The 16,215-nt window shown below is 31.5% G+C and overlaps 2 protein-coding genes across 2 annotated transcripts; one reads left to right on the top strand and one right to left on the bottom strand.

Moving 5' to 3' along the window:
* The first annotated feature begins 6,628 nt into the window (after positions 1-6,628).
* LOC142235380 (uncharacterized) lies at positions 6,629-10,630 on the top strand. Its single transcript, XM_075306635.1, has 3 exons — positions 6,629-8,147; positions 8,757-9,052; positions 10,517-10,630. Exons 1-3 carry the CDS (start codon positions 6,629-6,631, stop codon positions 10,628-10,630), a joined length of 1,929 nt encoding a protein of 642 aa, XP_075162750.1.
* A 583-nt stretch (positions 10,631-11,213) lies between these two features.
* Positions 11,214-15,702, bottom strand: LOC142234075 (uncharacterized). The gene is made up of 4 exons (XM_075305157.1): positions 15,466-15,702; positions 14,033-15,085; positions 13,822-13,968; positions 11,214-12,718 (listed from the first exon to the last, which is right to left on the bottom strand). Exons 1-4 carry the CDS (start codon positions 15,562-15,564, stop codon positions 11,255-11,257), a joined length of 2,763 nt encoding a protein of 920 aa, XP_075161272.1. The 5' UTR covers positions 15,565-15,702; the 3' UTR covers positions 11,214-11,254.
* Positions 15,703-16,215: the final 513 nt, after the last annotated feature.

The following is a 16,215-nucleotide window of genomic DNA, read 5'->3' as shown; positions in this document are numbered from 1 at the left end:
ATAGAAATATAAAAACTTATTTCGACCACGATTTCCATGAAGTTCAAATAACTTTTTTTGCACTTTTACTCTCACTATATTGGATATATCAACGGAAGACATAAAATTATGTACTACCAAGCAACGAAACCAATGGAAACTTCAAAAATGACAAATTCTTCCAAATAACGGTATTTTCTGAAAGGATGTTAGTGTTATTAATTGTTCCAAATACGAAAATCGCAATATCTTTACACTGCTTTTTAAACTGTGCTAAAACCACTAATGTAATTAATAATAGGTCCCATTGGACCTCATCACGCAGAATCGCACTAAACTTTTTCAAATACCTATAAAAACCGATTTAATGATTCAATCACATAAAAATTTAAAGTTTTCAACTTAAAACACTTCAGTGCAAGAAGTCATAAACCACCAAGCTGAAATTCATATAAAAGATAAAGTTATGTATGAATAAAAATCAAAAAGGTCCAGCGGGACCTCATCACGCACAGAAGGGTTAACTTGGCCTTAAATTTGGCTATTAAACAAATTAATTGAAATTTAAAATCTGAATCTAAATCTAGTTGTATTTAATACGATAAAGCATAAAAATGTTTTTTAAGTTCAATCATATTAACTGCAGGGTATCCCAAATTTAGGTGTCATTTTAGTTTTCTAAATACAGATATTAAACTTATTTGTAATACAGTTTATTTTAAATAAGTTCCGTTTAATAATGGAGAATTATATCGTTTAAATGACAGATATATTTATATTCTAAATACTCTGAAATTAATATAAAAAATACAAGTACACAGAAAAAAATTTCACGAAAATTTTTCCAATTAAAATCTTAATTGAGTTTTAAAAAATATTCAATTAAAAATTTAATTGATTCAACAATTTTTGTATTTGAAATAAAAATCAATCACACAATTTAATAGTATCAATTAATTTTTTAATTGGACCGATAAATTTTTAATTGATTGTCAATTAATTTTTAATTGATTGTCAATTAATTTTTTAATTGATACTATCATTTCTGTGATTGAAGACATTTCAATTAAAAACTTAATTGTATCAATTAATTTCGTGATTGAATCAAACAATTTTTTTGTGTGTATGAAAAAAATTAAAGCAATATTAAAATAATACCTCCATTTGGGACACCCAGTTATTTTTATTATTCAAAGATGTATTGAAAAAATCTCAAATTATGTTCATTCATATTTTCCAGTATAAATCATTTGTATTTCAATTTCCATGACTTTAATATGTCCTATATATTTTCCAATAGGCAATGTAAGAACTTGATATAGTAGATTCGGTAAAATCCTACAAATTTCTTTCCTATAGTAGTTCTGTTTACCAATTCAAATTCTTACCTTGCTTATTAGTATACATTATACACAAACCACATTAAAAGGTTTTCTAAACGAAATTTGTTTTGGTCAATTGAAAGCCCGCCAGAAAAAGGTTAAATCCAATAAAATGAATAAAAAAGTATTTTTAGATTCATAATAATTGACCCAGACTCTGAAATGGAAACAAATTTTAATTATTCTATAAAATAACGAAACATCGACATTCTCTTTTTTTTTGACAAAGTGCAGAATAAAATCGTATTTTTTCTAAACAATATAAAGAGAAAGTGTAAAAAGCATATTATAATTGTATCATTAAAAACAAAATATTTCCTTAATAACACTATGCAACACGAAATTTCATCCTATCTACTTTGACTCCCTGGCAAAGACATCTATCTATCAATTGATAAAAAAAAAAAAAACATTTAAGTAAAATTTTGGTTTTGCAAAAAACTATTATGGAAATAGGGAGTGCTAAGGGTGGCTAAGCCATCTGCAGAAACATTTTAAACTCTCCCCACTAAATTTTAAGCCCACATTAAGTATTACATGAAACTGCTGGAGGAGATTTATTGTAATGTTGGAGTATCAGATATCATAAAAAGCGTGCTGTGATCGCCTACAATATTGGATTAAAATAGTATTTATCTTCTCAGATAAATTGGTCATGAAAAAATCGTGGTTTTTAAAAATCCCAAACACCCATACACACCATATAATAAGATAACAAAATTATTTTTTTTTTCTTTTATTTGATTATTTTCTAGCTGGTGAAAAATGCAAATGTAAACAAAGGTTTTAAATTGTGGGCAATTATTTGCAAAAAGCTGAAAAAACATATCAACAAAACACCAAATAAAAAAATGAATACCATAATAAAACAAATATAAACAAAATTTCCGCATAGAAATTAAAATGGAAAAATTCTTAAACAATTGGATAAATCGACCATAATTTCTATTACAATAGTGTAATAGAACAAATATAAGTCACAATACAAAACCTTTGGGTGATACGGATACAAAAATACTCGTTCACAAGAATATATTTTTTTTTAATTTGCAATGTGTAATTTTTATTTTCCCTTTCTACACAAATCGAAATTTACTATACTAGTATTTACAGATTATTTTATAATTATTATTTCCAGAAATATAGATATATCAGCTGCTATAAATAATATCACAAAGGAAAAGTTTTCAAAAGTAATGGATATGAAATTTTAATACCGTTTGTTTATTACTAGACCTTGGGATTCTCGAATTCATTGGTAACGTATTATACGGAGACCGTTTTATTTTCATATCATACTACGTTGGATACTATTAAGGCCCAGAGCAATGTGTGTGACTAGCGGTTGTGGTGGCAAATAGTTGTGGTGCTTGTAGCATTTAATATTCTTGTATAAAGTTGACTATTTATAACTGAAAATCGATTTAAAGGAAAATTTAACATGATCATTCGGAATTGGAATAGCATCATAATCCGAATCAAAAAAGTCGATTTTGCGGCTTTTTAAAAATTTGAAAATCGCCACTGTCGACGTTTATAAAGGTCGACTTTTAACTAATTTGGAAAATTGTTGTTTTTTTTCGAACTGGCCGTACCGCAGGCCTTTCATTATTAATAAGTGCTATAATTTACAATAGATTCCAAAATCCTAACAATCGCTACTAAATGACTAAAATACCAGTCACTTTTCTATGACTATAGAAACCCATAAAAATAAATTCTCTATATTTTAATTCATTTATTTTAAGTGTCGAATCCAGCACAATTGAATTGTAAAACAACGATACAAAATTAGCTGATGCCAAACAAAAATAAAATAATTCGTATGAGAAACATACCAAAACTATTTACAAACATGCATGTATACAAATAACTTTAAAGAAAACAAAAATATGCAACCTCTCTGTGTTATTATATTGTTATTGAAACTGAATTTTGTAAAACTATGGAAAAAATTGACTTTATTTTGTACTTTTGGACAAAAGCAACAAAAAGAATAATAAAAGAAAACTGAAACAAAAAACCAAAACAAAAATTATTTTAAATGTTTTACTTATAGATGTTTTCGATATAAGCATATATGCTATAAATGGCCACATTGGTGTAATGATTACATGTAGGTTCTAATACAGTGTCAGTCAAATTTTTTTTTGTACCCCAATTTGGTTGAAATTTTGCACTAGGAGTACAAATAGTAGTGTAGTCAAGTGTGCCAAATTTTATTGAAATCGGTTCAGATTTAAATATAGCTCCCATATATATCTTTCGCCCGATATGGACTAATACGGTCCCAGAAGCCAGAGTTTTACCCAAATTTGGTTGAAATTTCGCATTAGGAGTACAATTAGTAGTGTAGTCAAGTGTGCCAAATTTTATTGAAATCGGTTCAGATTTAGATACAGCTCCCATATATATCGTTCGTCCGATTTACACTCATATTACCACAGTGGCCAATCTTTTACTCCGATTTAATTGAAATTTTGCACAGGGAGTAGAATTAGCAATGTAGCCTATGCGTGCCAAATGTGGTTGAAATCGGTTCAAATTTAGATATAGCTCCCATATATAGCTTTCGCCCGATTTACACTCATATGACCACAGAGTCAAATTTTTAACTCCGATTTAGTTGAAATTTTGCAAAGGGAGTAGAATTAGCATTGTAGCTATGCGTGCCAAATTTTATTGAAATCGGTTCAGATTTAAATATAGCTCCCATATATATCTTTCGCCCGATATGGACTAATACGGTCCCAGAAGCCAGAGTTTTACCCAAATTTGGTTGAAATTTTGCATTAGGAGTACAATTAGTAGTGTAGTCAAGTGTGCCAAATTTTATTGAAATCGGTTCAGATTTAGATACAGCTCCCCTATATATCGTTCGTCCAATTTACACTCATATGACCACAGTGGCCAATCTTTTACTCCGATTTAATTGAAATTTTGCACAGGGAGTAGAATTAGCATTGTAGCCTATGCGTGCCAAATTTGGTTGAAATCGGTTCAAATTTAGATATACCTTCCATATATAGCTTTCGCCCGATTTACACTCATATGACCCCAGAGGCCAATTTTTTTGCTCCGATTTAGTTGAAATTTTGCACTAGGAGTACGATTAGTACTATAGTCAAGTGTGCCAAATTTTATTGAAATCGGTTCAGATTTAAATATAGCTCCCATACATATCTTTCGGCCGATATGAACTAATACGGTCCCAGAAGCCAGAGTTCTACCCAAATTTGGTTGAAATTTTGCATTAGGAGTACAATTAGTAGTGTAGTGAAGTGTGCCAAATTTTATTGAAATCGGTTCAGATTTAGATACAGCTCCCATATACATCGTTCGCCCGATTTACACTCATATGACCACAGTGGCCAATCTTTTACTCCGATTTAATTGAAATTTTGCACAGGGAGTAGAATTAGCATTGTAGCTATGCGTGCCAAATTTGGTTGAAATCGGTCCAGATTTAAATATAGCTCCCATATATAGCTTTCGCCCGATTTACACTCATATGACCACAGATGACAATTGTTTGCTCCGATTTAGTTGAAATTTTGCACAGGGAGTAGAATTAGCTTTGTAGCTATTCGTGCCAAATTTGGTTGAAATCGGTTTAGATTTAGATATAGCTCCCGTATACATGCTTTTCTGATTTCGACAAAAATGGTCAAAATACCAACATTTTCCTTGTAAAATTGCCACTGCTTAGTCGAAATGTTGTAAAAATGACTCTAATTTTCCTAAACTTCTAATACATATATATCGAGCGATAAATCATAAATAAACTTTTGCGAAGTTTCCTTAAAATTGCTTCAGATTTAATTGTTTCCCATATTTTTACTAACATTGTGTTCCACCCTAGTGCATTAGCCGACTTAAATTTTGAGTCTATAGATTTTGTAGAAGCCTGTCAAATTCTGTCCAGATCGAGTGATATTTAAATGTATGTATTTGGGACAAACCTTTATATATAGCCCCCAACACATTTGACGGATGTGATATGGTATCGAAAATTTAGATCTACAAAGTGGTGCAGGGTATAATATAGTCGGCCCCGCCCGACTTTAGACTTTCCTTACTTGTTTTATTATAGAAAGTGATTATAAAATTAATCGATTTATTTTATTATACCCTTTTCTCCTATTTTATACGAAAACTTTCATTCGAATCCCAACAGAAGAAAATTAATTTTGGTTCCCGTATTTCGAAAGGCAAGTCAAGTCACTTCATATTTTGCTTTCGAGTTGGAATCGAACTTATACAATATGTGTTCAGAAAATAATTAACAAATTAAAATTTGAATTCTTAGCCAAAAATATTTTAAAATTTTTGATAATCAATGTTATCTCATACAAACGAAACGAACTTTAAAACTAAAAACACATGTTGTTTAGATTTCGAGTAACTGCTTTCCGTTCGAATTGGTCAACAGGAACAGGACCTAAATGTATTCTCATATAAATGAAACTAGCTTTCAAAAATAGAAAAATCAAAATTCATTCGAATTCGCATGACGAATTTTCTTCGTACGATATACAGGAATAGGACAAAGCAAAAATGTTGGAATTTCTTCCTACATTAAATTTAATGTACATTCAAAAATGTTCTTCGAGAGATGGACATAAAGTGTGCCGATCACGGTTGCCACAGTTGGTAGAATTTTACCAAAAATGGTAGATTTTGCAAGTTATTCCTCTCCAACTAAGAGGTACCTCACAAATTTCTAAAGTTTCAACAAAATTTTCTATAGAAATAAAATTTTAACAAAATTTTCTATAGAAATAAAATTTTGACAAAATTTTTTATAGAAATAAAATTTTGACAAAAATTTCGATAGAAATAAAATTTTGACAAAAATTTCTATAGAAATAAAATTTTGTCAAAATTTTCTATAGAAATAAAATTTTGACAAAATTTTCTATAGAAATAAAATTTTGACAAAATTTTCTATAGAAATAAAATTTTGACTAAATTTTCTATAGAAATAAAATTGTGACAAAATTTTCTATAGAAATAAAATTGTGACAAAATTTTCTATAGAAATAAAATTTTGACAAAATTTTCTATAGAAATAAAATTTTGACAAAAATTTCTATAGAAATACACAAATCATATCCCATTTAATTTTTTTTTAGCATTAATTTCATTTAAGGCGAATATACATATGAATTTCATTGAAACTATTATTATAATGAATCTTATAATTCAAAGTGTCATTAGGTTTAAAAATTGGATCCCCCTTCTGCTTGAGTATTGTTTGATAATAGATGACCCATAATTACAATCTCGGACCCATAGCCAGCGATAACTCCGTACTGAAGAACTTCTCCTCCTCCTTTTCAGGGAACCTTAATATTGGTCATGTAAATGCTCAAAGTTTGAGTCCTTCTAATTCTAATGCTAAAATTGAAGAATTTAAGAACACATTTTTTGATTCAGGGTTAGATATTATTGGCATTTCTGAAACGTGGTTCAAACCTGATATCTTTTCGAGTTCTTTGAACATGCAAAACTATAATTTGGTAAGAAATGATCGGCCTGACAATATTAGTGGAAATTTGCATCCCAGAAGAGGAGGAGGCGTATGTCTCTATGTTTCAAAAAAGCTTCGCTACAGGATAGTGTATCGGGGTAAACAATTTGGCTCTTGTGAATCCTTATTTATTGAGGTTTTTGGGAACAATGCTTCTGTTATTGTCGGAATAGTTTATTTGCCCACGGGTAGGATTGATATTTTTGAGGATATGCATAATTGCCTATTTGACCGGTTTACGAATACAATTGTCATGGGAGATTTTAATGTTAATTTATTTGATCCTACAAAATCATCGAACTTTCGAGCTATGACATCCAGTTATGGCCTTGAATGTGTGCATAACAGTTTACCGACACATCTCCATATACACAACAATAGTACATCTTTACTTGACCTTTTTCTTGTTAGTCAACCATCTCTTATAGCACATAAAGCTCAATTGCAGTTTCCGTTTTTCTGTTCTTATCATAGTTTCATTTATTGTTCGTTTAAATTTTCACCCACTTCTCATGAAACTTACATTGAGTACAAGGACTATAATAGGATTCATTTCGATGTCTTATTAAATTATTTCAACCAGCTTCAGATTTCTTCCATTTTTAATACGAACGATGTGGATTTGCAGCTATCGGTTTTGAATTGTGTTATTGATGACTTGCATAGTCTTATTCCTTTATCTAGGAAAAAGGCTAATACTGATGACTGTGGTTGGATTAACGACCGGTCAATTAAAATTGCTAGGCGTGAGAGAGATGTCGCCTATGGTGAATACCTTCGAGATCGTTCGGAAGGAAATTGGAAGATATACTGCAGGCTGAGGAATAGGGCTAAGGCTACCATCCGAAAAGCTAGATCGAGACATGGACGTGCTATTTTTGGTGGGACTGATAATTCCCTTATTTGGAAGAGAGCCCGTGAGCTTGGATTTGTTGGTAGGGATATTCCCGATATGAATGCTGATGAAATTGAGTCTATTGCTACAACTTTTTTGGATAATCTTGTTCCTAGCAATGATAGTTCTAATATTGATTTTGACGAATTTGTTGAAAATATTGAATCATTCTCCTTTCGATCTGTCTCAATTGATGAACTAGTTTCTGCTGTTGATGCTATAAAGTCAAATGCATTAGGCCATGACGCCATTCCTATTAGTTTCATAAAAAAGATTTTTCCACTAATTTCTCCCATGCTTCTTCATATTATCAACACCATATTTACGGTTTCTGAATTTCCTTCGAAATGGAAAATAGGTAGAGTAGTGCCTATTTCTAAAAATGGAAATCGGATGAGCAACGATTTAAGACCGATCACTATTCTGCCCTCTATGTCGAAAATACTTGAGAATATAATGAAATGTCAGATCCTGGAGTATTATGATCGTTATTCTCTTTTCCATCCTTTCCAATTTGCTTTTAGGAAGAATTTTAATACGACTTCTGCACTACTTTCTTTAACTGAAGCAATTAGGGAAAATTTGGATAGGAATCATTATTGTACACTAGTCTCTTTGGACCTTACTAAGGCTTTCGACCGTATTGATCATATTACCCTGACGAAGAAATTGTACCACAAATTTAACTATTCTAGAATGGCCTGCAAATTAATTTATTCTTATCTTTCTGATAGAAGGCAGTATGTGTCATTTAACGGGGTTAATTCTAGTATCGGCGTTGTTACATCAGGCGTGCCTCAGGGGTCCGTTATGGGACCAATATTGTTTCTGTCCTATATTAATGATATCATATCTCAGATAGAGAATACATTTTGTCAGCCTTATGTATTCGCTGACGATATCTTTATTTTGTTAGGACCAAATGCTTCTGAAACTTTAATCAATGATCATATTAATAACTTTATAGGAATAATGAATGATGATGGATTAATGATCAACCCAGCTAAATCTAAAGCTATGCATTTCCACACAAGAACTCGCAATGCTTTATGCCCTCAAATTGTTATCAATAATCAGATAGTTGATTACGTGGATTCTCTTAAATGTCTTGGGGTTATGCTTGACCCGAATCTAAATTTTGATGTTCATTTAAATTATTTATCAAATCGTATTTGCCTCACTTTAAGAAAGTTATACCAATTGAGGGCTTATACTCCGAGATATATTCGTAAAAAATTGGCCCATGCTTTACTTATGTCTCTTGTAAACTATGGCATTGAAATATTTTCTGGAACGTGGTCTTACAATTTAGATAGGCTAGAGAGAATTGTCCACAGAATTGTCCGCTATATATATGATGTTAAATGGTATGATCATGATCGTATTCATGCATGTACTTCTGATTTTCTTGGTTGCACTTTTCGAAATTACTTGAATTTGCGTACTGTTCTTCATTTTTTTAAGATTATGCAATCTAGAAAACCAGAAGTTCTTGTAAATAAATTTTCATTTATAAATTCAACGCGTAATGTTCAAATTGATGTCCCTATGATACATTCCTCGATATATGAAAAGTCTTTTTTGATTCGAGTTCTTCGCTTTTGGAATCATTTGCCTAATTCACTAAGAAAATTTTCCTTTTCTTACCAATCATACAAGAGTAATATTTTGGATCATGTAAATGACACACATTCTTAATGAGTTACAATTTTCTTAATAAATGTGCTGGTTATTGGATTTTTATATTATTTAATTTTGCAATACTTTGTGGTTGGGGGACCAAGTTTTAATTGTAATGTATTTATCATTGATAAGAAATTTACCATTAAATTAGTTATACTACAACTTAGTCGTAGTAGTTAATCTTACAATACATGTATTATAGGCCTTATTAGGCTTCCTATGTATTGATGTTTGAAATAAATTGAAATTGAAATTGAAATTGAAATACAATTTTGTCAAAAATTTCTATAGAAATACAATTTTGTCAAAATTTTCTATAAAAATAAAATTTTGTCAGAAATTTCTTTAGAAATAAAATTTTGACAAAATTTATATAGAAATAAAATTTTGACAAAATTTTCTATAGAAATAAAATTTTGACAAAATTTTCCATAGAAATAAATAAAATTTTGACAAAATTTTCTATAGAAATAAAATTTTGACAAAATTTTCTATAGAAATACAATTTTGACAAAAATTTCTATAGAAATAAAATTTTGTCAAAAATTTCTATAGAAATACAATTTTGTCAAAATTTTCTATAGAAATAAAATTTTGACAAAATTTTTTATATAAATAAAATTTTGACAAAATTTTCTATAGAAATAAAATTTTGACAAAATTTTTTATATAAATAAAATTTTGACAAAATTTTCTATAGAAATAAAATTTTGACAAAATTTTTTATATAAATAAAATTTTGCAAAATAAGATTTATTTTGGACTCGTGCGGCTACCGTAGTGCTGATACATTTCTCTGTATTCATTGCTTCTGAACCAGACCCAAAAGGAAAATTTTCATTACATTTTTGGCTACGCTTTTTTTTGATGGGTATTAAAACATATTTAAGGTTAATCTAGTTGAAAAAACATACAATGTTTCCTATTTCAATAAACAGAGACTTTCTTGTTTTTTAGACAAAAAATTTGTTTGTTGTGCGTACTAACTAATTTTCTTGGGTGTAGAGAAAGTAATTTAGATTGTTACTGTGAAAACAACTACAGAGAAGATGTTACAAAGAAGTGCTATGGAGGCAACAATTATCGACTTCTATTCACCAGTGTGGTAATTCGTCATTGACCAGCCAATTGCAATTGCAATACATGTATAGTCAATAAGATCTCTTTTTCTGTATCCTGTAACAAATGACTTGGGCAGCCTGTCTCTTCTACGATGCTATCACATTTAGCAGCGATTTAAGCGAATGACTTGAAATGGAAATTAAACTAATCTTACATTCATACTTCTGCCATCCATGTAGTAAATAGTGGCTGACGATTTAGTTGTATAACTTCCACGAGACATGATTTCATAATCGTTCACATAGGATAGAATATTGATGCCATCAGGACTGGATGGAATAGGCGATAGATAAAAGTTAAACTATGTCGGGGATAAAATTCTGCCATTGTATCATTCCAATTCTCTAAGTGCCACTGGCGGAGCTAAGAAATTTCTCTAGGGGGCTTAGCCAATCAATATTCTTAATATACTCGATAGCTCCGCTTATATGACACTCTAGCTTATCTATTGAAAAAAAAAATGAGTTGAATACAAGCCCTTTTCAAATAATACCGTATTTGTATTGTGAATGGAAAAAAATAATATCGAATTTCAATGGAATTATCCGTTTAATAGTGGAAATCGATTTTTTTTTGTTTCTTTCTCAACAAGTAATTGGTTATAACGAAAAGAAGTTAATTATATTGTTTAATATATATTTTTTGTTTCTTTTTATTTCATTAATCAGGTCTATTACTTCGAAAATAATTTGTAATTTGATTAGTTTTCTTAGCTGCCCACACAGACTTCAGGCTCACTTTGATCTCTTCACGTAAAAGTGCATTTTGTAGAGAATCCAAAATATCCATATTATCATCGTCATCGTCATTCGAAGAAAGATCAAATCGTTGAACAGTTTCCATTGCCTCCATGCCATCAGGATCTGGATCAGATGCCGCAATGGATAATGTTGGTGATACTGGTGGTTTGGGATGATTTGATAAATTTTTGATATTTAACGCATCTGCAGCTTGGGTGTGTAAACGTTTATGACTCTTAAGATTTGAAGCATCGGCAAAGGATTTTGGACAAACATTACATTTGTAGGGCTTACTGCCACTATGTGTTCTCATATGCTTATTTAGAGGAGATTTTGCTTTGAAATACTTCCAACATTTTGGGCACTGGTATTTGTACTCAGGGGGAATTTCCACTAAATTTGGGGGACATATAGGGGGGTTATCTGTAGAAGCAGGAGCTTCACCTTTTCCAGTATGTGATGAAGGATACACCTCAACTTTTCTTATTAAAAGTTTAGAAGGTTCATTGTTCACAAGAGGCTCATATTTTTTCGTTGATCCAGCAATGCCAATGGAAGTTTCGTTTTGATCTTTCGGCGATGCAGCAAATGTATGTACTCTTATTTTAGTCGGTTCGGATATACCAACTCGCGATGCATTATTTTTCAACAGCGATATACGAGGCTGTGTTTCGGATTTCCTTATACTAAAAACAGGATCTCTTTTTGCCTTGATAGCAGTTAAAGGTATAGAAATATCTTTATTGATTACTTTTTTTATAATCGACATTTTTGAGTGGTTAGCTTCTTGAATCTGTGATAAAGGTGGAAGATGTGTGATATGTCCCTTGGAAACCAAAGCTATTTGTTTATGTATTATTGTTGCACCATTTTCATTCAACATACTGGCCTTTGGTACTGGAATTGAGCCCTCTGTTATAGTTTCCTTATCCAAGGGTAATGTAAAAACAGTTGCCCCAGTCGATTCGTTTTCGTTAACAATATTTGCTATTTCGAAATGTGAAAGTTCATCATTGCTTTGTGATGGTTCTATTTGCAAATCGTTTTGGTTATCTGAAACTTTTTTGATTTTTGTGCAAGACTGATTTAGATTAATATTCCTCGGTATGTGGAAATACCTTGTAGTCTTTTTTGATATTTCAGAAATGGAATGATTTAACTTCCTTCGGTAAAATGGATAAACTTCCTTTGAATTGTTTTCGTTACTTGGCTTTACGATTTTGTCTACTGTACCCCGCTCTAGATCTATTGATATTATAGTGTCATTATTATCAGTTGTGTCCTTATCATCATCAGGAATTGTTTTGATATGTAAACGTTCAATATCGTGAATACGACAATGAGACTTAAGGTTGGATTGATGTGCAAATCGCTTATTACAGGTCTAAAGGGAAAAATAGATATGTTATTTTTACTATAGATCAAGAACAAAAAATATAATAATTGATGTAAGAACCAGAGAACGGCTGCGATCTACCGCAACCGATCAGTGTATTTAGTAAACACCAACATTTGCAATCTTAAAACACCAAGTGGTAAAACAAATTTCAACCACCAATATCCAATGCAACCGACGACTGTCGGTGTTTGTTAGTATGAGTGTTGGTCTCTCGAAAACACCGTAATAAAGCAATCACACAAATTGGTTACCCATATCTTAGCAGTTTGGTATTCTCTTATTTGGTACTCTCTCAATTCTCTTGAGCTAATGCCAACTGCTAGTAATTGTTGTTGTTGAGTGCAATCACACTTAAGTGCCAACCTCGTTTTTTGTTTACCGAGCGTTGTTACGATGTCGATTGGTTTAAGATTGCAAGACACTGCATACGAACATTGTTATATACTATTGGTGTTTTTATTCTCGCATTTGTATCAATGTAAAAGATCGCATGGTAATTGGTGTCTTACTCACTGCCACCGACATTTTGGGGGTAAGATTGCAATACGAAAAAAAGCCACCGGTTGCAGTTCTCTGGTAAGAACTACAAAGGAATTCGATATGAACTTAGCCTACAATAATAAAAGAATAGATTTTCAGAAAGTGGCGATATGTGTTTTAACGTACTCTCATTTTAACTCGATACATTTATCTCAGCGATACGTTTTCGAGATCAGATTCTCATTCGAGTGATGTTGTTGTCGTTGCAGTTTGGAGAAGCTGAGGTGATAATCCTTAAGTCATGTGATTGTACAGACCCTAATAATTCCTATACATTTCATTTCAATTTTTGGTATATTCCCTATAATGATCTAACGCGAACACTTCTCTAAAATTTAGAAACTGCAAATTCCATTCGATTGATTTTTAGACCCATACATGAGATATGAGAAATATGAATATGTTGTATTACATTTATCAAACTCAAGAGCTGAGAGTTCTATATATCGATATAGGTTTAATAGAACTTATTGTTTGTTTCGTTTTTTAATCTACATATTAACAATAATATACCAATATAAGCAATAAAAAACATTACTAATATTTACCGGGCAGACAAATGGTTTTTCTCCAGTATGATACCTAGTGTGTACCGTAAGTTCATTTTTTAAAATGAATTTCTTTTGGCATATGTCGCATTCGTATTTTTTTAAATTTAAATGACCAGACATATGATAATCCAGGCTCGCATTATTCTGTGAATAAGGTTTAGTAGACAATATAGAAATATATTTTTTTTTAATTCTAAGAAACCATTACCTTAAATGTAGATGGACACATAGGGCATTTAATTAGTGCTGTTTTCAAATGTGAATATTTGCGGTGTCTACGTGCAGCAATATTATCATCGAAAGTTTTGTCGCAAACTTTACAAGTATACCTCAATTTAGCCATAGTGCCTTTTAAAGCATCCATTTCTTCTTCAGAACTGGTGTGTGCCATCAATATATGATTACGTAGTCTTTTTTCAAAGACAAATACGTCTGAGCATTTTCCACAAACCAAGCGTGCTTTCAATTTGATATTTTCACTCTTTAATTCAATTAAGTTGCCCAATACAACGTCATTAGAATCTTTTATGTACGCTACAAGGATTGAGCCTTTACTCAATTCATTTTGCGTCTCATTTTCTTCGAGTTTATTGGAATTTCCTTTTATGGGTGATTTATTACGTTTAGTTGATTGTCTGACTGGGCGTTTATTACTATTTTTTCCATCTACTTCATTTGGAGTTTTTGTAGATCTTGTATTATTACATGCAACTTCTTCCAAGCATTCATCTCTACTTTCCATTGGAGCATTGGACTTAGAGCTTTCATTTTTGGAGCATTCAAGCATTTCCTGATCTTCAACGCATTTAGCATTTTTCGATATTGGCTCATCTTCTTTGCCTGCTTGGGGACTCACTGAATCTTCGGCTTTCTCATGAGCACCATTACTGTTTTTGGAACGTCGTGGTCTTCCTGTTGAACCTATTGACTTGTTACCAGTTTCATCATTATCTATCGCAGGCGAATTCTCCAAGTTGTCCTCTACGTTTCTCTTAATTTTTGAGACACTAGAGATCTCTGGTAAGTTAGAATTTTGGGATCTTTTTGCAGATTTCCTAAGGCGTCTTGTTTTAGACAAAGCCTCCGTTTTGCTTTCATTTTCATCTTCCACTTTCCTGATCTTATTTTCAGCATCAATTTTATCCGAAAATGAATTATTTTTCCTACTTTCTTGAATGCGCTGTACAAATTCTTGGAGTTTGTACAAATCAACTTTACATTTTATACAAACAATACGTTGTTTACTGGCATTCTCGAAATGCTGGAAGAGAGAAGCAACTTGTATTAATATGTTTGTCTCATAACGCTGCTAAGGAAGAACAGGACACACCAATATACATATTTCTAAATTAGGTAATTGTGATCCACAAAGGCCAAAGGCAATTCTTTGTATCCTTTGGGGAACTTTTCTTTTATTTATGAATTCTGTCATAAAATGCATAATTTTCATATGCATAGACACAATATCTGTGCAAATTCTTGTAACAATTTCGAAATATTGCCAACATTACGGACACAAGACTTTATATACAATGGGGAATGCAACCACTACGCCCCGAGATTGCCAAAATGATAAAAATCCTTTATCAGTGCACGTTTCTATTTCAAGCGAACACACATCATTGCATTTAATTAACTTACTTCATATCCCGCCAGTCGTAGGAAGGAACTGACCAATTCCTCCTCAAACCAATCCTTTGTATCGCCCACATCCTTACTGCAAACAGAACATTCCAACATTCTGTACTTCTGATCGGAAGATTGTAAAGAATAAATTTGGAAATCAAACAGGAATAATGTCCACAAAATTCCAAAAAAAAAAAGAAAACAAATCCTCTGATTCTAGCACTAGGTAAACAAACAAAGCCGTTAGAAACTAAAGGAACGCCGCCATTGCAACCAGCTACGCACAAAAAGAAAGAGAGCAATCCCAATAAACATAGTACGAGCGTTTTTCAAATGCAACGCCTTTTCGGTTTGAGGGTAAATGGAATTTTCGACATAAATTCAACTTGACTTGAAACAGCTCATCGGCTAAACTCTAGTTTAGCTATAACTTTCAGAGTTTTTTTCAAAACTTCATAGATGGTAGTACTCTATGAGTAGATTACAACGATAACTTTTTCCTGGCGGTCGTAACCGGATAACCGGTAATTCGGTTCTGAAGTGTAAGTTAAAAATCATAAATAAAACCGGTTCTAAAAGACCGACTACTTTGACCTTTAAAATGATGTATGAACCTTTATATCAGATACATCCGTTCCAGCTGTCCAGGTAAAAACTTGTTTTTTCGGAACCGGTTTTTTGCAAATAAGCTAATATCTCAAAAAATACTCGATGTAAAGGTACTAAATAACCGATTGCATTGTGTAGCTAACACTTCTACCTATC

The sequence above is a fragment of the Haematobia irritans genome, chromosome 4 (genome assembly GCF_050003625.1).
Source record: "Haematobia irritans isolate KBUSLIRL chromosome 4, ASM5000362v1, whole genome shotgun sequence".
Taxonomy (NCBI): domain Eukaryota; kingdom Metazoa; phylum Arthropoda; class Insecta; order Diptera; family Muscidae; genus Haematobia; species Haematobia irritans.
The sequence above is the reverse complement of the archived record's forward strand: the minus strand, read 5'-3'. Positions and strand labels throughout refer to the sequence as shown.

What these genes read in the sequence shown, in the direction of transcription:
- LOC142235380 (XM_075306635.1), top strand. Translation starts at nt 6,629, where the DNA reads ATGACCCATAATTACAATCTCGGACCCATAGCCAGCGATAACTCCGTA. An exon ending in TCCTTCGAAATGGAAAATAG is followed by an intron (nt 8,148 to 8,756) that starts GTAGAGTAGTGC and finishes ATAACTTTATAG; the next exon opens with GAATAATGAATGATGATGGA. An exon ending in ATGCTTTACTTATGTCTCTT is followed by an intron (nt 9,053 to 10,516) that starts GTAAACTATGGC and finishes AAACAACTACAG; the next exon opens with AGAAGATGTTACAAAGAAGT.
- LOC142234075 (XM_075305157.1), bottom strand. Translation starts at nt 15,564, where the DNA reads ATGTTGGAATGTTCTGTTTGCAGTAAGGATGTGGGCGATACAAAGGAT. An exon ending in TACGACTGGCGGGATATGAA is followed by an intron (nt 15,086 to 15,465) that starts GTAAGTTAATTA and finishes TCTCTCTTCCAG; the next exon opens with CATTTCGAGAATGCCAGTAA. An exon ending in TGTGTCCATCTACATTTAAG is followed by an intron (nt 13,969 to 14,032) that starts GTAATGGTTTCT and finishes CCTTATTCACAG; the next exon opens with AATAATGCGAGCCTGGATTA.